General features: G+C 39.3%; 1 protein-coding gene across 4 annotated transcripts in view; it reads left to right on the forward strand.

Annotated features, from left to right (window-relative positions):
- Positions 1-15,581, forward strand: part of Hectd1 (HECT domain containing E3 ubiquitin protein ligase 1) — a 118,206-nt gene that overhangs the window by 26,410 nt on the left and 76,215 nt on the right. For all 4 annotated transcript variants that reach the window (XR_001175708.1, XM_013033454.1, XM_013033456.1 and 1 more), the window contains exons 5-12: positions 630-911; positions 1,010-1,280; positions 2,005-2,081; positions 2,162-2,260; positions 5,077-5,191; positions 5,945-6,119; positions 14,504-14,642; positions 14,839-15,009. Coding sequence is in view for 3 of the 4 variants with exons in the window: in XM_013033454.1 (XP_012888908.1) it covers positions 630-911; positions 1,010-1,280; positions 2,005-2,081; positions 2,162-2,260; positions 5,077-5,191; positions 5,945-6,119; positions 14,504-14,642; positions 14,839-15,009 (1,329 nt within the window). In the remaining variant the exon portion in view is untranslated. The remainder of the gene's footprint in view (positions 1-629; positions 912-1,009; positions 1,281-2,004; positions 2,082-2,161; positions 2,261-5,076; positions 5,192-5,944; positions 6,120-14,503; positions 14,643-14,838; positions 15,010-15,581) is intronic.

The following is a 15,581-nucleotide window of genomic DNA, read 5'->3' on the forward strand; positions in this document are numbered from 1 at the left end:
AAAAAAAAAAAAAAAGAATTCCCAGGCTGAGGAGGGCACCAGTGGCTCATGCTTGTAATCCTAACTACCCAGGAGACTGAGATCTGAGGATTGCTGTTTGAAGCCAGCCCAGGCAGGAAACTCCATGAAACTCTTCTTTCTAATAAACTACTCAAAAAAGCCGGAAATGGCACTGTGGTTCAAGTGGTAAAATGCTGCTCTTGAGCAAAAGAGACTCAGGGACAGTGCTCAGGCCCAGACAAGTCCAAGGACTGGCACACAAAAAAAAAAGATTTCCCAGGCTGGCTTGAACTGGAATCCTCAGCTCTTAGCTACTGAGTAGCTAGGATTGCAGGCTGAGCTTGTGTCTGCCTACCATCTACATTCTTTACATGTGTTACATCATTTAGGCTGATAAAATAAGACAAAGGTACCACTATTATATCTGTTTTATAAATGAGGTAACTGAGGCCTTTACTAGATAGTGTCCTCAGGTTATACCATTAGCTGAGTATGGAGCCACAATTAAATCTAGGTAGACTTTATATTTCCATTCACAACAGCTTCCTTTCTTATAGTAATAGTATATGATATGATAGAATCCCCATTTAGGTTAAATTTATCTGTGTGCTTATTTTTTACATCATCAGGTTTCAGATGGAGCACTGCGATGTTTTGCCTCACTAGCAGACCGATTTACTCGTCGTGGTGTTGACCCAGCTCCATTAGCCAAACATGGATTAACTGAGGAACTCTTATCTCGAATGGCAGCTGCTGGTGGTACTGTATCAGGACCCTCATCAGCATGCAAACCAGGTCGAAGCACCACTGGAGCCCCTTCCACAACTGCTGATTCCAAGTTGAGTAACCAAGTGTCAACGATTGTAAGTTTGCTCTCAACACTTTGCAGAGGCTCTCCGGTAGTAACACACGTAAGAATGTTTTTTAATCTTTGCTTTTTAATCTTTTAGAAAAAAATGTTTTTGTATACTAAAAATATATAAAATATTTTGTTGTATTCTCTTCCTAGGATCTCCTTAGGTCAGAGCTTCCAGATTCAATTGAGAGTGCATTACAGGGTGATGAAAGATGTGTGCTTGATACCATGCGTTTGGTTGATCTTCTGTTGGTGCTATTATTTGAAGGACGAAAAGCTTTGCCTAAGTCTAGTGCTGGATCTACAGGCAGAATCCCAGGACTTCGGAGATTGGATAGTTCTGGGGAACGTTCACATCGGCAGCTTATAGACTGTATTCGAAGTAAAGATACTGATGCACTTATAGATGCAATTGACACAGGAGGTCAGATTTTTTGTTAATATTATGAGATAAGAGATTAAAGGCAATTAGTTTTTTCACATAACTGTGCTATGGCCAATCTTTTAAAATAGTTTCCCATTTCCATATGCTTAAATTATCTGCCTGATGCATGGTAAGACTATTGAATGAGTAAAACAGTATTTGAAATTTATCTGTATTAATACTTGAAGGGAGAGCCTGCCAGTTCTAAGATGAATCACTGATTGAATTTAGTGCTATTTTATTAAGATTGATGGAAATTGACTAGAGTAAATTGTAGTAACATATACATGTGTATATATGTGTGTAAATGTATTTATATATATGTGTATATATATGTGTGTGTATATATATATATATATATGTATATATGAGGTGATGAGCAAATTCATGAAAGATTCTTCTGGATCGTCAGGCTTGTTCTTTTGGGTTCTTTGAAAGATAGGTATGGATTAGCTTTTCCAAAGTTAGATTATAATACAACTCATACCCTGTTAAGCTGATTTTTTTCCTTATTTCATGTTTGTTTTTTAAGGCCTTAGGAATCCTCAGTGGTTGAAAATTTTTAGAATACTAAAGTAATTATTTAAATAATTGACCTTGGCATTTAAAACAACCTCTTGGCTGTGTAGTTAGTGGATTATTTATAATTTTTAAATGGTTCAAATTTAGAAAAGCTCTGAATTATGTTATTGGTTGTAAAAATGAAATTCTTTTAAACTTTTAGCCTTTGAAGTGAACTTTATGGATGATGTGGGTCAGACTCTACTGAACTGGGCCTCTGCCTTTGGAACTCAGGAAATGGTAAGCTAATATATCAGCTAGTATTTTAAATGAAAGAGAGAAGTATAAATAAAGCAACTTTTATGATTTTTTTTCTATAGGTAGAATTTCTTTGTGAGAGAGGTGCTGATGTTAATAGGGGTCAAAGGTCATCATCATTACATTATGCTGCCTGTTTTGGAAGACCTCAAGTAGCAAAGGTAAAGAAGGTCTAGTGTTTAACACCATTGATTTTTCAAATTACATTGTTCAAAAATTAGAATGATACATAAAATGTTATTCTGCTAAATTATGCCTCAAGTATCTGTATCTCCCCATGTCTCTTCCCACTATAACTATTTGTCTGTAAAATAAGTTTTGTATATATTTCCCTAGCAAAATTATTTTGGAGGCTGGGAAGGAGATTCAGTGGTAGAGTGCTTGCCTTGCATGCATGAGGTCCTGGGTTCGATTCCTTAGCACCACATACACAGAAAAAGTCGGAAGTGGGCTCTGTGGCTCAAGTGGTAGAGCGCTAGCCTTGAGCTGAAGAGCTCATGGACAGTGCTCAGGCCCAGAGTTCAAGTTCCATGACCAGCAAAAATAAATAAATAAAATTGAGAATTAAACTACATGTAACGCACTGTAGTCATCATATCTTAGGTATTCAGATGATAGTTGATATTGTCACCTTTGGGTCTGGGTGTGCGTGCGCATGCACTACCCCTACACACAGAACCGGGATGCTGTCCCTGAGCTTTTGTGTTAAAGGCTAGTGCTCTATTAGGTAAGCCATAGTTCTACGTCTGGCTTCTTCATGGTTAACTGGAGATAAAGAGTTTCATTGACTTTATAGCCTGGGCTGGCTTCAAACTACAACCCTCAGATCTTAGCCTCCTGAGTATCTGGAATTATAGGAGTGAACCACCAGTGTCACCTTTACAGTACAGAAAATTTTTGATAGTGATATAGTAGTTTTCTTTCATATAGTTTGTCTTTAAGTAGTTATACAAAGGAGTTTCAATTCAACATGTCAGTTTATGCGTACAATGTATCCTGATCAATGTCGACTCCTTCACCATTCAATATAGTAGGTTTTTAAATAGAAAAAGATGTCTCCTTAATCTCAAATTTTGTAAGTTTGAGTCTTTGTGGGTAGGACATGGGGTACTGAGGTTTTGAACTCAAGGCCTCATACTTGCTAGGCAAGCACACTATCACTTCAGCTCCTAACCCTTTTTGCTTCCCTATTCATTTTGCTTTTTCTTTTTAAATTTAATTTTTTTCATTGTTATTATAAAGGTGATGTACAAAGGGATTACAGTTATGTAATCAGGTAAAGAGTATATTCCTTTTTGGGCAGTGTCACCCCTTCCTTTGCTCTCTCCCAATTTTTCCCTCCCATCCCTACCCACAAATTGTACAGTTCATTTTCAATATTGTGGCTGGTGACTACCACTGCTGCATTTGTTCACCCTTTCTCCCTCCATTTTTGTGTCTCCTCCTTACCCCCTCCCTTTTTTTTTTTTGTTGGTCGTGGGACCCTCAGCTCTTCAGCTCAAGGCTAATGCTCTGCCACTTTAGCCACAGTGCTGCTTCTGGTTTTCTGGTGGTTAATTGGAGATAAGAGTCTCATGGACTTTCCTGCCCAGACTGGCTTTGAACCGCAATTCTCAGATCTCAGCCTCCTGAGTAGCTAGGATTACAGGCATGAGCCACTGGTGCTGCCCCTTTTTCTTTTTTACTTAATTTTTTCAAACAGGTTGTTGTTGTTCCTGTTTGTTCCTGGCTACCCTGACCTGCTAACCTCCTGATCTCTGTCTTCTAAGTAACTGAGATTATAGTCATGTTCCACCATGACTGGCTTATCAGTTGGTTAGTTTTTAAAGAGAGTGGTGTTTCTAAGGGTGATTAATAATTAACAAAGCATGTTTTAGAGGTTGCATTTCAAGAATCCCTTTTCCTGACCTTCCTGGGAATGGAGTCAAAGGTCTCATACATAACACTCTTTTATCACTTAGATTTAATGCCAGTTAATAAAGTTTTTTGAACCATTGTGATTAAGTATTCTTAGTTTGAGGTTATAAAAGGTTAAGGTAATGCTAGTGGCAGTGAAAGACAACAGATCTTGATGACTTTTTAGTCAAAATATACTAATTGGCATTGTGTAGGAAATATTGGAATTGATTACAGATCACAAGCTAAATAGTACTCTGTTTTTTGTTGTTTGTTCTGGGGCTTGAACTTAGGGCCGGGTACTGTTCTTGAGCTTCTTTTGCTCTAAGATAGCACTCTACTACTTGAACCACAGTACCACTTCTGGCTTTTTCTATTTATATGAGGAATTATATACTGAGGAATCGAACCCAGGACTTCATGCATGCTAGGCAAGCCACACTCCCAGCCCCTAAATAGTACTCTGTTAATGCAGAAATTAGGAAGAATAATTTAATGAAGTGATACATTCAGGCAGTAATAATTAAAAAAACCATGTGTAATTAGTCTACTTTCTCAAGATATGAATAACTGCTTTTTTTAAATTTTTGGTTGGTCCTGGGACTTGAATTCTGGGCCTGGGTACTGTCCCTGAGCTCTTTAGCTCAAGGCTAGCTCTCTACCACTTGAGCCACAGCACCACTTCCAATTTTCTGGTGGTTAATTGGAGATAAATAAAAGTCTCATGGACTTTCCTGCCCTGGCTGGCTTTGAACTGTGATCCTCAGATCTCAGCTTCTGAGTAGCTAGGATTATAGGCATGAGCCACCAGCACCCAGCTAAAATAGTTTGATTTTTTTTTTTTTTGTCAGTTACGGGGCTTGAACTCTGGGTCTGGGTGATGTCCCTGAGTGCTTCAGCTCAAGGCTAGTGCTCTACCACTTTGAGCACAGCACCACTTATGAATAGCTGCTTTTAAGGTGACAAATGCAAAAGCAGATTTGGATTAGTATCTCTATAATTTAACTAATTATGGAAACTCTATAGATTGCTGGGTTAGATGTTAAAGAAACAAGGTATTCACATTGTTTTTCTTCTCAAGACTCTGTTAAGGCATGGTGCAAATCCAGATTTAAGAGATGAAGATGGGAAAACTCCATTAGATAAAGCTCGTGAAAGAGGCCATAGTGAAGTTGTAGCTATTCTTCAGTCTCCTGGTGAGTAGTAAATTCCTTTTAGGCTATGTAATATTATTTTTCATCTTCACTTCCACAGAAGTAGCTTTTTGTAGACACATGAACATAATATAAGTGAACCATTCGTACAAAAAAAAATATGTGTCTCCTTTTATTTGTTAAATCTTTAGCAGCTACTGATAAATTTTCTTGAGACTGACTACATGTTTCAAGAACCAATAAAATTCAGAGGTATTGTGCAGATTAATACATTTTCTTGAGACTGACTACATGTTTCAAGAACCAATAAAATTCAGAGGTATTGTACAGATTAATTTACTTAACCTTGGAGTTGATGAATGTAAAGCCTTTGTGCGGTAATTTTTAGAATCAAAGGTGGTATCAAAATGATTTCCTTAATGTGTTACTCATCTCATTAAAAGTGTTAATATTTGTAAAAAGACCATCAACAGATATTACCTAATTTTATATCCTCCCCTCTGGATCCTCCTGGTGTGAGGATCCAACCCAAGACCTTACACATGCTTAAGCAGTCACTCTGCCATTAGGTATCCATGTCCCTGCCCATTAGATGATTGCAATTTGAGGTTGTTATATCTTATTTAATTTTGGTGGTACTTGGGTATGAACTGGTAACTTTTGCTTGCTAAGTGGGTGCTTTACCAATTAAGCTGTGTTCCAAGCCTGCTAATATTGGTATATCTTAAGATTTTTTTTTCCCCTCAAAATAAAATGTTTCTGAAAATAATTCTTTGTATAATGTTTTATTTGTAGGTGACTGGATGTGTCCAGTTAATAAAGGAGATGATAAGAAAAAGAAAGATACAAATAAGGATGAAGAAGAATGTAATGAGCCCAAAGGAGATCCAGAAATGGCACCAATATACTTGAAAAGGTTATTGCCAGTGTTTGCACAAACATTTCAGCAAACCATGCTGCCTTCAATAAGGTATTTATTCATATTGTTTGTATCTCTGGGCTACATGATACTAATTACTTTTTATATTTACCTTTTCAATAAGGATTTGAGGTTTAACAATTAAAAGCTATATTAAATGCCGGACACTGGTGGCTACCCCTGTAATCCTAGCTACTTAGGAAGCTGAAATCTGAGGATCGCGGTTCAAAGCCAGCCCAGGCAGGAAAGTTCGTGAAACCCTTATCTCCAGTTAACCACCAGAAAACCAGAAGTGGTGCTGTGGCTCAAGTGGTAGAGTGCTTGCCTTGAGCTGAAGAGCTGAGGGACAGCGCCAGGCCCAGAGTTCAAGCCCCATGACCAACAACAACAAAAAGCCAGCCCAGGCAGGAAAGGCCATGAGATTTTTACTTCCAGTTAACCACCAGAAAAGGAAATGGTGCCAGAGCTCAAATGGTAGAGAGCTAGCCTTGAGTGAAAAAGCTCAGGGACAGCTCTTAGGCCCTGACTTCAAGTCCTGTGACGGACCCCCCTCCCAAAAAAAAAAAAAAAAGCTATATTAAGAATAACAATTAGGGCTGGGAAGTTGGCTCAGTGGTAGAGTGCTTGCCTTGAATGCATGAGACCCTGGGTTTGAATCCTCAGCACCACATAAGCAGAAAAAAGCCCAAAGTTGCTCTGTGACTCAAGAGGTATCCTTGAGCTGAAGAGCTGAGGGACAGCACCCAGGCCCAGAGTTCAGCCCCCACAACCAACAACAACAGCAAAAAGAATAACAATTAGAGTTGGGTGCTTGTGGTTCACACCTATAAACCTAGTTACTCAGGAAGTTGAGATCTAAGAACTGCAGTTAGGAGTCAGCCCAGGCAGGAAAGTCCGTAACACTCTTATCTCCAACTAACCAACAAAAAGCCAGAAGTGGTGCTATGGCTCAAGTGGCACAACACTAGCTTTGAGTGAAAAGTGTCCAAGCCATGTTCAAGCCCTAGGACTAGCATGTGTGTGTGTGCACACAAAATGGTAACAGGTTAGAAGTAGGAAAACCATTTTGTCTTATGGTGTTTTCTTTTTTGTTGTTGGTGGTTGTGGGCTTGAATTCTGGGCTTGGGCGCTGTCCCTCAGCTCTTCAGCTCAAGGCTAGCGCTCTACCACTTCAGCCACAGCACCACTTCTGGTTTTCTGGTAGTTCATTGCAGATACGAGTCTCATGGACTTTCCTGTGTAGGCTGTCTTTGAACCATGATCCTGAGGTCTCAGCCTCCTATCTAGGATTACAGGCATGAGCCACCAGCACCTGGCAAGGATTAGATTCTTAACACATTTTTGTAGTTTACAGGAGAATATCAACTCACTTAGAGAAATATAGCAAATATTTATTGGGCTCTGTGGAAGCTTGTTGATAGGGTCAGTGTGAAATGGCCACTGGAAGTGTGGCTAAATAGAGATGGTTTTTGCTTATTGTGGTTTTGCAAGCTAGTGAAGAAATACATAAGCATCCAGAGTGGAGGTGACAGATAATGGATATCAACAAAGATTTTTGGGAATGATTATTTGAGCAATTTGGAGATTTTGTGCAGAGATGAGATTTAAATTTTGTCTTCAAAGTAGTTTTCCAGGTGGATGTATTTGGAAGCATAGGTGGGGAATGAAATGTGCTAACACATGGTGATATAAATCAATCTATCCGTAGATTCTTCTGGCTCTTTTACTCTACATTGTATCTATAACCTGCCATTTCTGTTTGCCAATACTGTGGTTTTCAAGTTATCATAAATTTGAATATTTTAATTGCCTTTTAACTAGTTATTTTCTGGTGTTTTTCTTTCTTGACTCTATTCATAAATATTAGGCTGAATTATATTTTAAAATTAGACTTATATCACATTACTGCCTATTTGAACACTGATAGTTCTGCTTGGTCATAAATCAGACTACTTTGGTTCAAGTGGTATAGTGCCAGCCTTGAGCAAAAATACTAAGAGCTCAAGGCCTAAGTACTGGCACTTACATAAATCCTTCTGATCACCTTCCTCAAACAAATAAACTACCTCTTTTTGTTTTGCTTTGTTTGCTAGTCCTGCGGCTTAAACTCAGGGCCTGTGCACTGTCCCTAATGTTCAAGGCTAGCACTTGAGCTACAGTGTCACTTATCCAACTTTTTCTGTTTATGTGGTGTTGAAGAATTGAACCCAGGGCTTTATGCATGCTAGGCAAGCACTCTACTGCTTTTTCTGTTTATGTGGTGTTGAGGAATTGAACCCAGGGCTTTTTGTGCATGCTAGGCAAGCACTCTACTGCTAAGCCACATTCCCAGCCCTAAACTAGCTCTTTAATTCTAAGGCTCTCAAGGTTTTATAGAATACCCAGCCAGCTCTCTGACCTCACTTAGTACTATCTAGCCCTAGGCCTGTGACACACAAGTTTTCTTTCTGTTTTTAAACACTGCAAGTACATCTCTACATTAGGACCTTTGTACTTGTTTTTCCATCTGTTTAAAACTTTTTGTTCTCAGAATGGGTCATCTGCATAGATTGGGTTGCTTTGAGTCATTCAGATCTCAGTTCAAATGTTACATTCACTGAAGTTGTCTACCTAATTTAAATTTAACTGCAGGACACTTTATATATATCATATTTTACTATCTTCACAGAGTTTACACTACCTAAAGGTTTTACTTTTTGCTCATTGTCTCTCTCCTCTCTCTAAAATAAACACTTAAAAGCTGGTTTTATGTACTGCTCTTTTTCTACAAAGGCAAGGACATAGAGAAGAGGGCCTGACACTTGTCCTCAACATATATTTGCTGAATGAATGGTCGGCAATTACAGGTCTGTTGATATTAATGGAATACAGCATATATTTAGAAAGCTCAGTGAATAATGACAAAGGCCCTTCTATGCTATGATACCAAGTATAGTCTTTTAAAATTTTTTTTATTATTTTTAAAAATTTTATTGTCAAGGTGACCTTCAGAGGGGTTACAGGTATGTAAGCAAGGTAGTGATTACATTTCTTGCCTAACTTGTTACCCCTTCCATCATTTCTCCCCCGCCCTTCCCTCCCTCTCCCAAGCCACACCAAGTTGTACAGATTATTTCCAACATAATGTCTTGGGAGTATCTCTGTTGCATTGGTTCCCCCTTTGTCCTTTGTCTCACCATTTTGTTCCCCTTCCCTTCCTTAGTTCAGATAAACATATATATAATACCCAGGGTACCAAAATCAAATACAGTTAAAACGGGATAAACTATAGTAGGGGAAAAAGCACAAAAGAAAAAAGAAATCAGGTAGTACATTGATAAGAATAACAACAAAGAAAAACCTCTTGTGTCCATGTCTACTTATAAAGAGAGACTTCTCTGAAGAGGAAATAAAAATGGCCAATAGACACATGAAGAAATGTTTAACATCTCTGGCCATAAAAGAAATGCAAATCAAAACAACAGGGAGATTCCACCTCACTCCAGTCAGATGGCCTATATTCAAGAAATCTAATAACAACAGATGCTAGAAGGATGTGGCCAAAAGGGAATGCTACTACACTATTAGTGGAATGTAAACTTGTTCAACCACTCTGGAAAGCAGTATGTAGGTTCCTTGAAGGGGCTATACATAAAGCTCCCCTATGATCTAGCAATCCTACTTATGGGAATTTACCCAAATGACAACAAACAAGGCCATTCTAAAGCTACTAGTACAACAATGTTTATCGCAGCATTATTTATTATGTTTTGCCAGTCCTGGGGCTTGAACTTAGGGCTTGGGCATTGCCCCTGAGCTTCTTTTGCTCAAGGTTAGCACTCTACCACTTGAGCCACAGCTCCATTTCTGGCTTTATCTATTTATGTGGTACTAAGGAATTGAACCCAGGGCTTCATGCATGCTAGGCAAGAACTCTATCACTAAGCCACATTCCCAGCCCCCAAGTATAGTCTTAGTTAAAGATTATTAAAACTGGAAACCAGTGGCTCTATAAATTCCTAGCTACTCAGGCTGAGATCTGAGGATCATGGTTTGAAGCCATCCTGGGCAGGAAAATCTGTGAGACTTTTATCTTCAATTAACTGTCAAAAAACTGCAACTAGAGGTGTGGCTCAAGTGGTATAGCACTAGCCTGTAGCCATACAACTCATGGACAGAGCCTAGGCCCTGAGTTCAGCCTATAGGCCTAGCAAAAAATAAATAACAAATTCAAGAGTTAGGAGATAGATTCTGTATAAATTGGTGACTAGGTACCTGTGCAAGGCAAATTGAAGGAAAAGATAGCTATCACATTTTTTGTTGAGTGAATGGAAATTTGATTTTAGCCATTTTAAGTTTAAAAGGTGTGTGTGTAAATGTGCATGTATGTGTGCGCATGCGCACATGTGTATGATTCGGTTTTTTTAAATACTTGGGGGAAGGGATAGTGGGAGGAAAATGAAGGAGTGGGTACCAATGTTCAGCAAGAAATGTACTCATTACCTTATGTAACTGTAACCCCTCTGTACAGCACCTTTACAACAAAATAAAGTGCCTCAAATACCAGGTTGGTACTGTGTGTGTGTGTGTGTGTGTGTGTTCATGTTTGCACGTGCACATTCATCTGTCGTAGGGCTTGAATAGGGCATGGGCACTGTCCCTTAGCTTTTGTGCTTATAGCTAGTTGCTCTACCATTTGAGCCACCGCTCTACTTCTGGCTTTTTTGGAGTAGTTTATTAGAGAGAAGAGTCTCATGGACTTAACTGATTCAGCTGATTTCGAACTGCTTTGAGCCAGTGCCATTTCTGGCTTTTTGGTTGTTAATTGGAGATAGAATCTCACAGATTTTCTTGCCAGAGCTGGCTTTAAACTGTGATCCTCAAATTTCAGCCTCTTGAGTAGCTAGAATTACGGGTGCAAGTTGCTAGTGCTTGGCACAAGTTACTTTTTTTTTATGAGTTGACTTTTAGGTTAGTTGCATTATGGTTAGAGAAATAGTATGAATTTTGCTACATGGTGGATTTTTGTAAATATACTGTGTTTTTTGGGAAGAATATGTGTTCATCTGGGCATGATGGCTCACGTGTATAATTCTAGTTACTTGGAAATTGGAGATAGGAAATTGTAGTTCCAGACCAGTCTGGCCTCATTTTCACCAGTAGCTGTTATGTGGGATTACATGCCTGTCATCCTGGGCAACTCAGGGAAGCACAAGTAGGAGACTCACAGCTTAATCTGGCCTGTTCCCAAAATGAGACTCTATCTCAAAAGTAATAAATATAGCTGGGTGCTGGTAATTCAGGGCTATAATTCTACCTACTCTGGAGGCTGAGATCTGAGGATTGCAATTTGAAGCCAGCCTGGGCAAGAAAGTCTGTGAGACTCTTAACTCCAGTTAATCAACAAAAAGCCGGAAAATGGCTCTGTGGCTCAAGTGGTAGAGCACTAGCCTTGAGCACAAAAGCTAGGGAATGGTGCCCTGAGTTCAAGCTCCAGGACACACACAGACACACACACACACACAGATACACACACACACATAAACACACACACACAGATACACACACACAGATACACACACACACACACACTCCCTACACCTCCCACTAAAAATGGACTGGAAGTGTGGCTCAACAAGCATATCAGGCTCTAAATACAGGACCAACACACACACACACACACACACAGAATGGTGCCCTGAGTTCAAGCTCCAGGACCAACACACTCACACACCCCTACACCTCCCCCTAAAAATGGACTGGAAGTGTGGCTCAGCAAGCATATCAGGCTCTAAATACTGTTCCCCAGAAAGAGGGTTGTAGGAATAATTTTAGACCTAGGTTAATATTATGTTCAGGTACTTGTAGGCATAAGCAAGCTGAAATACAATTTCATAAATGTTAATGTTTTTGGCTGCCATGCAGACTAGGAGCTGGGCTTACAATTACATAAGGCCATTCTATTTCATATTCAACTTAGGAATTAATTGTTCTGCAAAAATACTTTGGCATATGTTTTATCAAGTATTTAAAACAAATCTAGAATACCATTATTGTAGAAGTTTATCCTAAATTTGGTAGATCTTTATAGAATCATTAAAAATAACTCATGCTTGGCTGGGTATGTGGCTTAGTGGTAGAGTGCTTTCCTAGCATGCATGAAGCCCTAAGTTTGATTCCTCAGTACCACACATATTCAGAAAAAGTAGGAATTGGCGCTGTGGCTCAGGTAGTAGAGTGCTAGCCTTGAGCAAAAGAAGTTCAAGGACAGCGCCTAGGCTATGAATTCAAGCCCCAGGACTGGCAAAAAAAAAAAAAATTGCTAGGAGTAAGTGGCTCATGCATATACTCTAGCTACTTGGGAGGCTGAGATTGGGAGGTTTGAGGTTGAGCAGAAAGTTTTCAATACCTTGTGTTAAATGGTAGCTGGATAGTTTTGTCATCCTAGCTGTGTGAGAAGCATATTGGGAGAAGCGAGAGTCTAGCTCCTCCTAACTCGATCTCCTGAATAGTTGTGACTATGGGCATGTCCCACCTTGCCTGGCTAACTGTCATTTTAAACTTGTCTTATACAAAAAATACAAATCTACTGTGTAAGTGTAGCTATTCAGGGGGCTTAATCCTCAGAAGGATTAAGGTTGGAAGCTGAGAAACTCTTCCTTTCAATTACTATCAAAAAAGAGAAAGTGGAAATGTGTTTCAAGTGGTAGAGCACCAGCTATGAGCAAAACGTCAAACAGGCAGTGAGGCCCTTAGTTCAGGTCCTACTGTCAGCACAAAGACTACAGCAACAAAGGCCCAAGAATAAAACTTAGTTCAAATAACTATGACAATAGATTACTGTTTGTTAGCAAATATAACCAAACAATACTGTCCTTATTATATAAATTTCAGAGCACATGTAAATAAATCAAGCAGTGAAAACTAAGGCACAATGTACTCATATACATATGAGTGTAAATCCTACATTTTTCTGTACTGAAGAAATAAGAGAATTACTATTTCCTTAGTATAGTGCTAGTTCTTGTGTTTGTTCATCCTGGGACTCTAACCAAGGGACTTGGTGCTGTTCCTCATATTTTTTGCTCAAAACTAGTGCTCTCTACCACTCTACTTCTAGTGCTCTACTTTTGGCACCCGCCCTCACGCCCGTGTGTGTGTGTGTGTGTGTGTGTGTGTGTGTGTGTCCGTCCGTGTGTGTCCGTCCGTGTGTGTCCGTCCGTGTGTGTCCGTGTGTGTGTGTACGTGCCCGTGTGTGTGTGTGTACGTGCCCGTGTGTGTGTGTGCCCGTCCCGTGGCTTGAACTCAGTGCCAGGGCACTGTTCCTCTCCTTTTTTGCTCAAGTTTAGTGCTCTACCACTTGGGCCACAGTTGCACTTCCAGCTTCTTTGATACTTAATTGAGAGTCTTACTGACTTTCTTTGTCCAAGCTGGCCTCAAATCTAGATCCTTGGATCTCAGCTTCCTGAATAGCTAGGATTTCAGGCATGAGCCAATGATGTCCAGCCTCCAGTTCCAGTTTTTGGCTTGTTATTTGAACAATAGACTCTTGTGGATTTGATGCTTGATATAGTGATTATAATTTATAATTTTATAATTTCGTGTATTTTAAAAGAAGTTACTAAGCTGGGAGTTGGTGACTTACCTCCGTAATCCTAGCTACTTAGAAGGCTGAGATCTGAGGCTTGAGGTTCAAAGCCAGCCCAGGCAGGAAAGTCCTGAGATTCTTTCTTTCTTTCTTTCTCTCTCTCTCTTTTTTTTTTTTTGGTCAGTCATGGTGTTTGAATTCTGAGCCTGGGCGCTGTCTCAGCTCTTTAGCTCAAGGTGTGTGTTCTACCACTTGAGCCATAGTGCCACTTGTGGTTTTCTGGTGGTTAATTGGAGATAAGAGTCTCACGCACTTTCCTGAGATTCTTACCTCCAGTTAACTACCAAAAGTGAGAACTGGTGCTATGGCTTAAAAGTGGTAGAGCACTAGCCTGGGGACAGTGCCCAGACCCCAAGTTCAAGCCCCAGAATTGGCAAAATGGAAAAAAAAAGTGCCAGTTTTGATTACCTCAACATATTAATAATAGTAATGACAGGAAATAAAATTACTCAAAAGAAACCAGTTTTTTTTTTTTAATTAAGTGCTTTTTAAAAATTTTTTGGCTGATCTTGGGGCTTGAACTCAGGGCCTGTGTCCTGTCCCTGAGCTCTTTTGCTTAAGGTTAGCACTCTACCACTTTGAACCACAGCTTCACTTCCAATATAAGAGTTTCATGAGGACTTTTCTTTCTGCCCTGGCTGGCTTTGAACTGAGATCCTCAGATCACAGCCTCCTGAGTAGGATTACAGGCATGAGCTACCAGCATCTGGCCCCACTTTAGTTTTAACTATTACATAGTTTGTGTTTTTGCTAATTTTAGCGTCTTAACATTTCTTTCATAAATTTCTTTCTTTTTTCACTTCTCAAGGAAAGCAAGTCTTGCTCTAATTCGAAAAATGATTCATTTTTGCTCTGAAGCACTGTTAAAAGAAGTTTGTGACTCTGATGTTGGTCATAATTTGCCTACAGTACTAGTGGAAATCACTGCAACTGTTCTTGATCAAGAGGTCAGTTTCTCATCTGTCTAAAACTCTTACAGCTTTAATTTCCTTTAGATAGTAGTAAAAATAAAAGTTTTGTTCTAATTTCAGTAAGTCATTTTGTACACATTACTGTATTTGTTTGCTCAAAGGGACTAAACTTACTTTTGTCATTTTCTGTTAATTTCCTTGCTGTTGTGTGCTCTTTCCCTCCCTTCTCCAGGATGATGATGATGGCCACTTGCTTGCTTTGCAGATCATAAGGGATTTAGTAGATAAAGGTGGTGATATTTTTTTGGATCAGCTAGCCAGACTTGGTGTAATTAGCAAAGTGTCAACTTTGGCAGGTCCCTCCTCTGATGATGAAAATGAAGAGGAGTCAAAACCAGAAAAAGTGAGTAGTCTTAATTGTACTGATATAAGGAATAGAGTTTATTTTGAAGAAATGTAATTTCATCATGCTTTTGGTAAAATAATGGCATTATGAAGGTAGCAGTATACTTTTACTCTTAAATTCAGTTTTCTATTTAAAATTTTTATTGATACATTTTTGTGTGTTGGTACTGGGTCTTGAACTAAGCTCCTTGAACTCTCACTTGGCCTTTTACTCAAGGCTGGAGCTCTACCACTTGAGTTGAACCTCCACTTTTGGCCTTTTGCTGGTTAATTGGAGTTAAAGAATCTCATGGTCTTTTCTGCTTGGACTGGCTTCAAACTTTTATCCTCAGATCTCAGGTTCCTGAGTAGTTTAAATAACAGAATTGAGCTACCAGTACCTGGGATAAATTTTTTTTTAATTTAATTTTATTTTATTTGTGAACATACTGTACAGAGGGGTTACAATTACATGGGCGGGATAATATGTACATTTCTTACCAAGAATTGCAGCCTCCTCCTTTGTTTACCCTTCACATCCCTTCCCAGCCTCCCCCCTCCCCCCCAATCCCAATCCTTCTCCTTCCCCCC

Source organism: Dipodomys ordii, unplaced genomic scaffold, assembly GCF_000151885.1.
Source record: "Dipodomys ordii isolate 6190 unplaced genomic scaffold, Dord_2.0 Scaffold168, whole genome shotgun sequence".
Lineage (NCBI taxonomy): Eukaryota > Metazoa > Chordata > Mammalia > Rodentia > Heteromyidae > Dipodomys > Dipodomys ordii.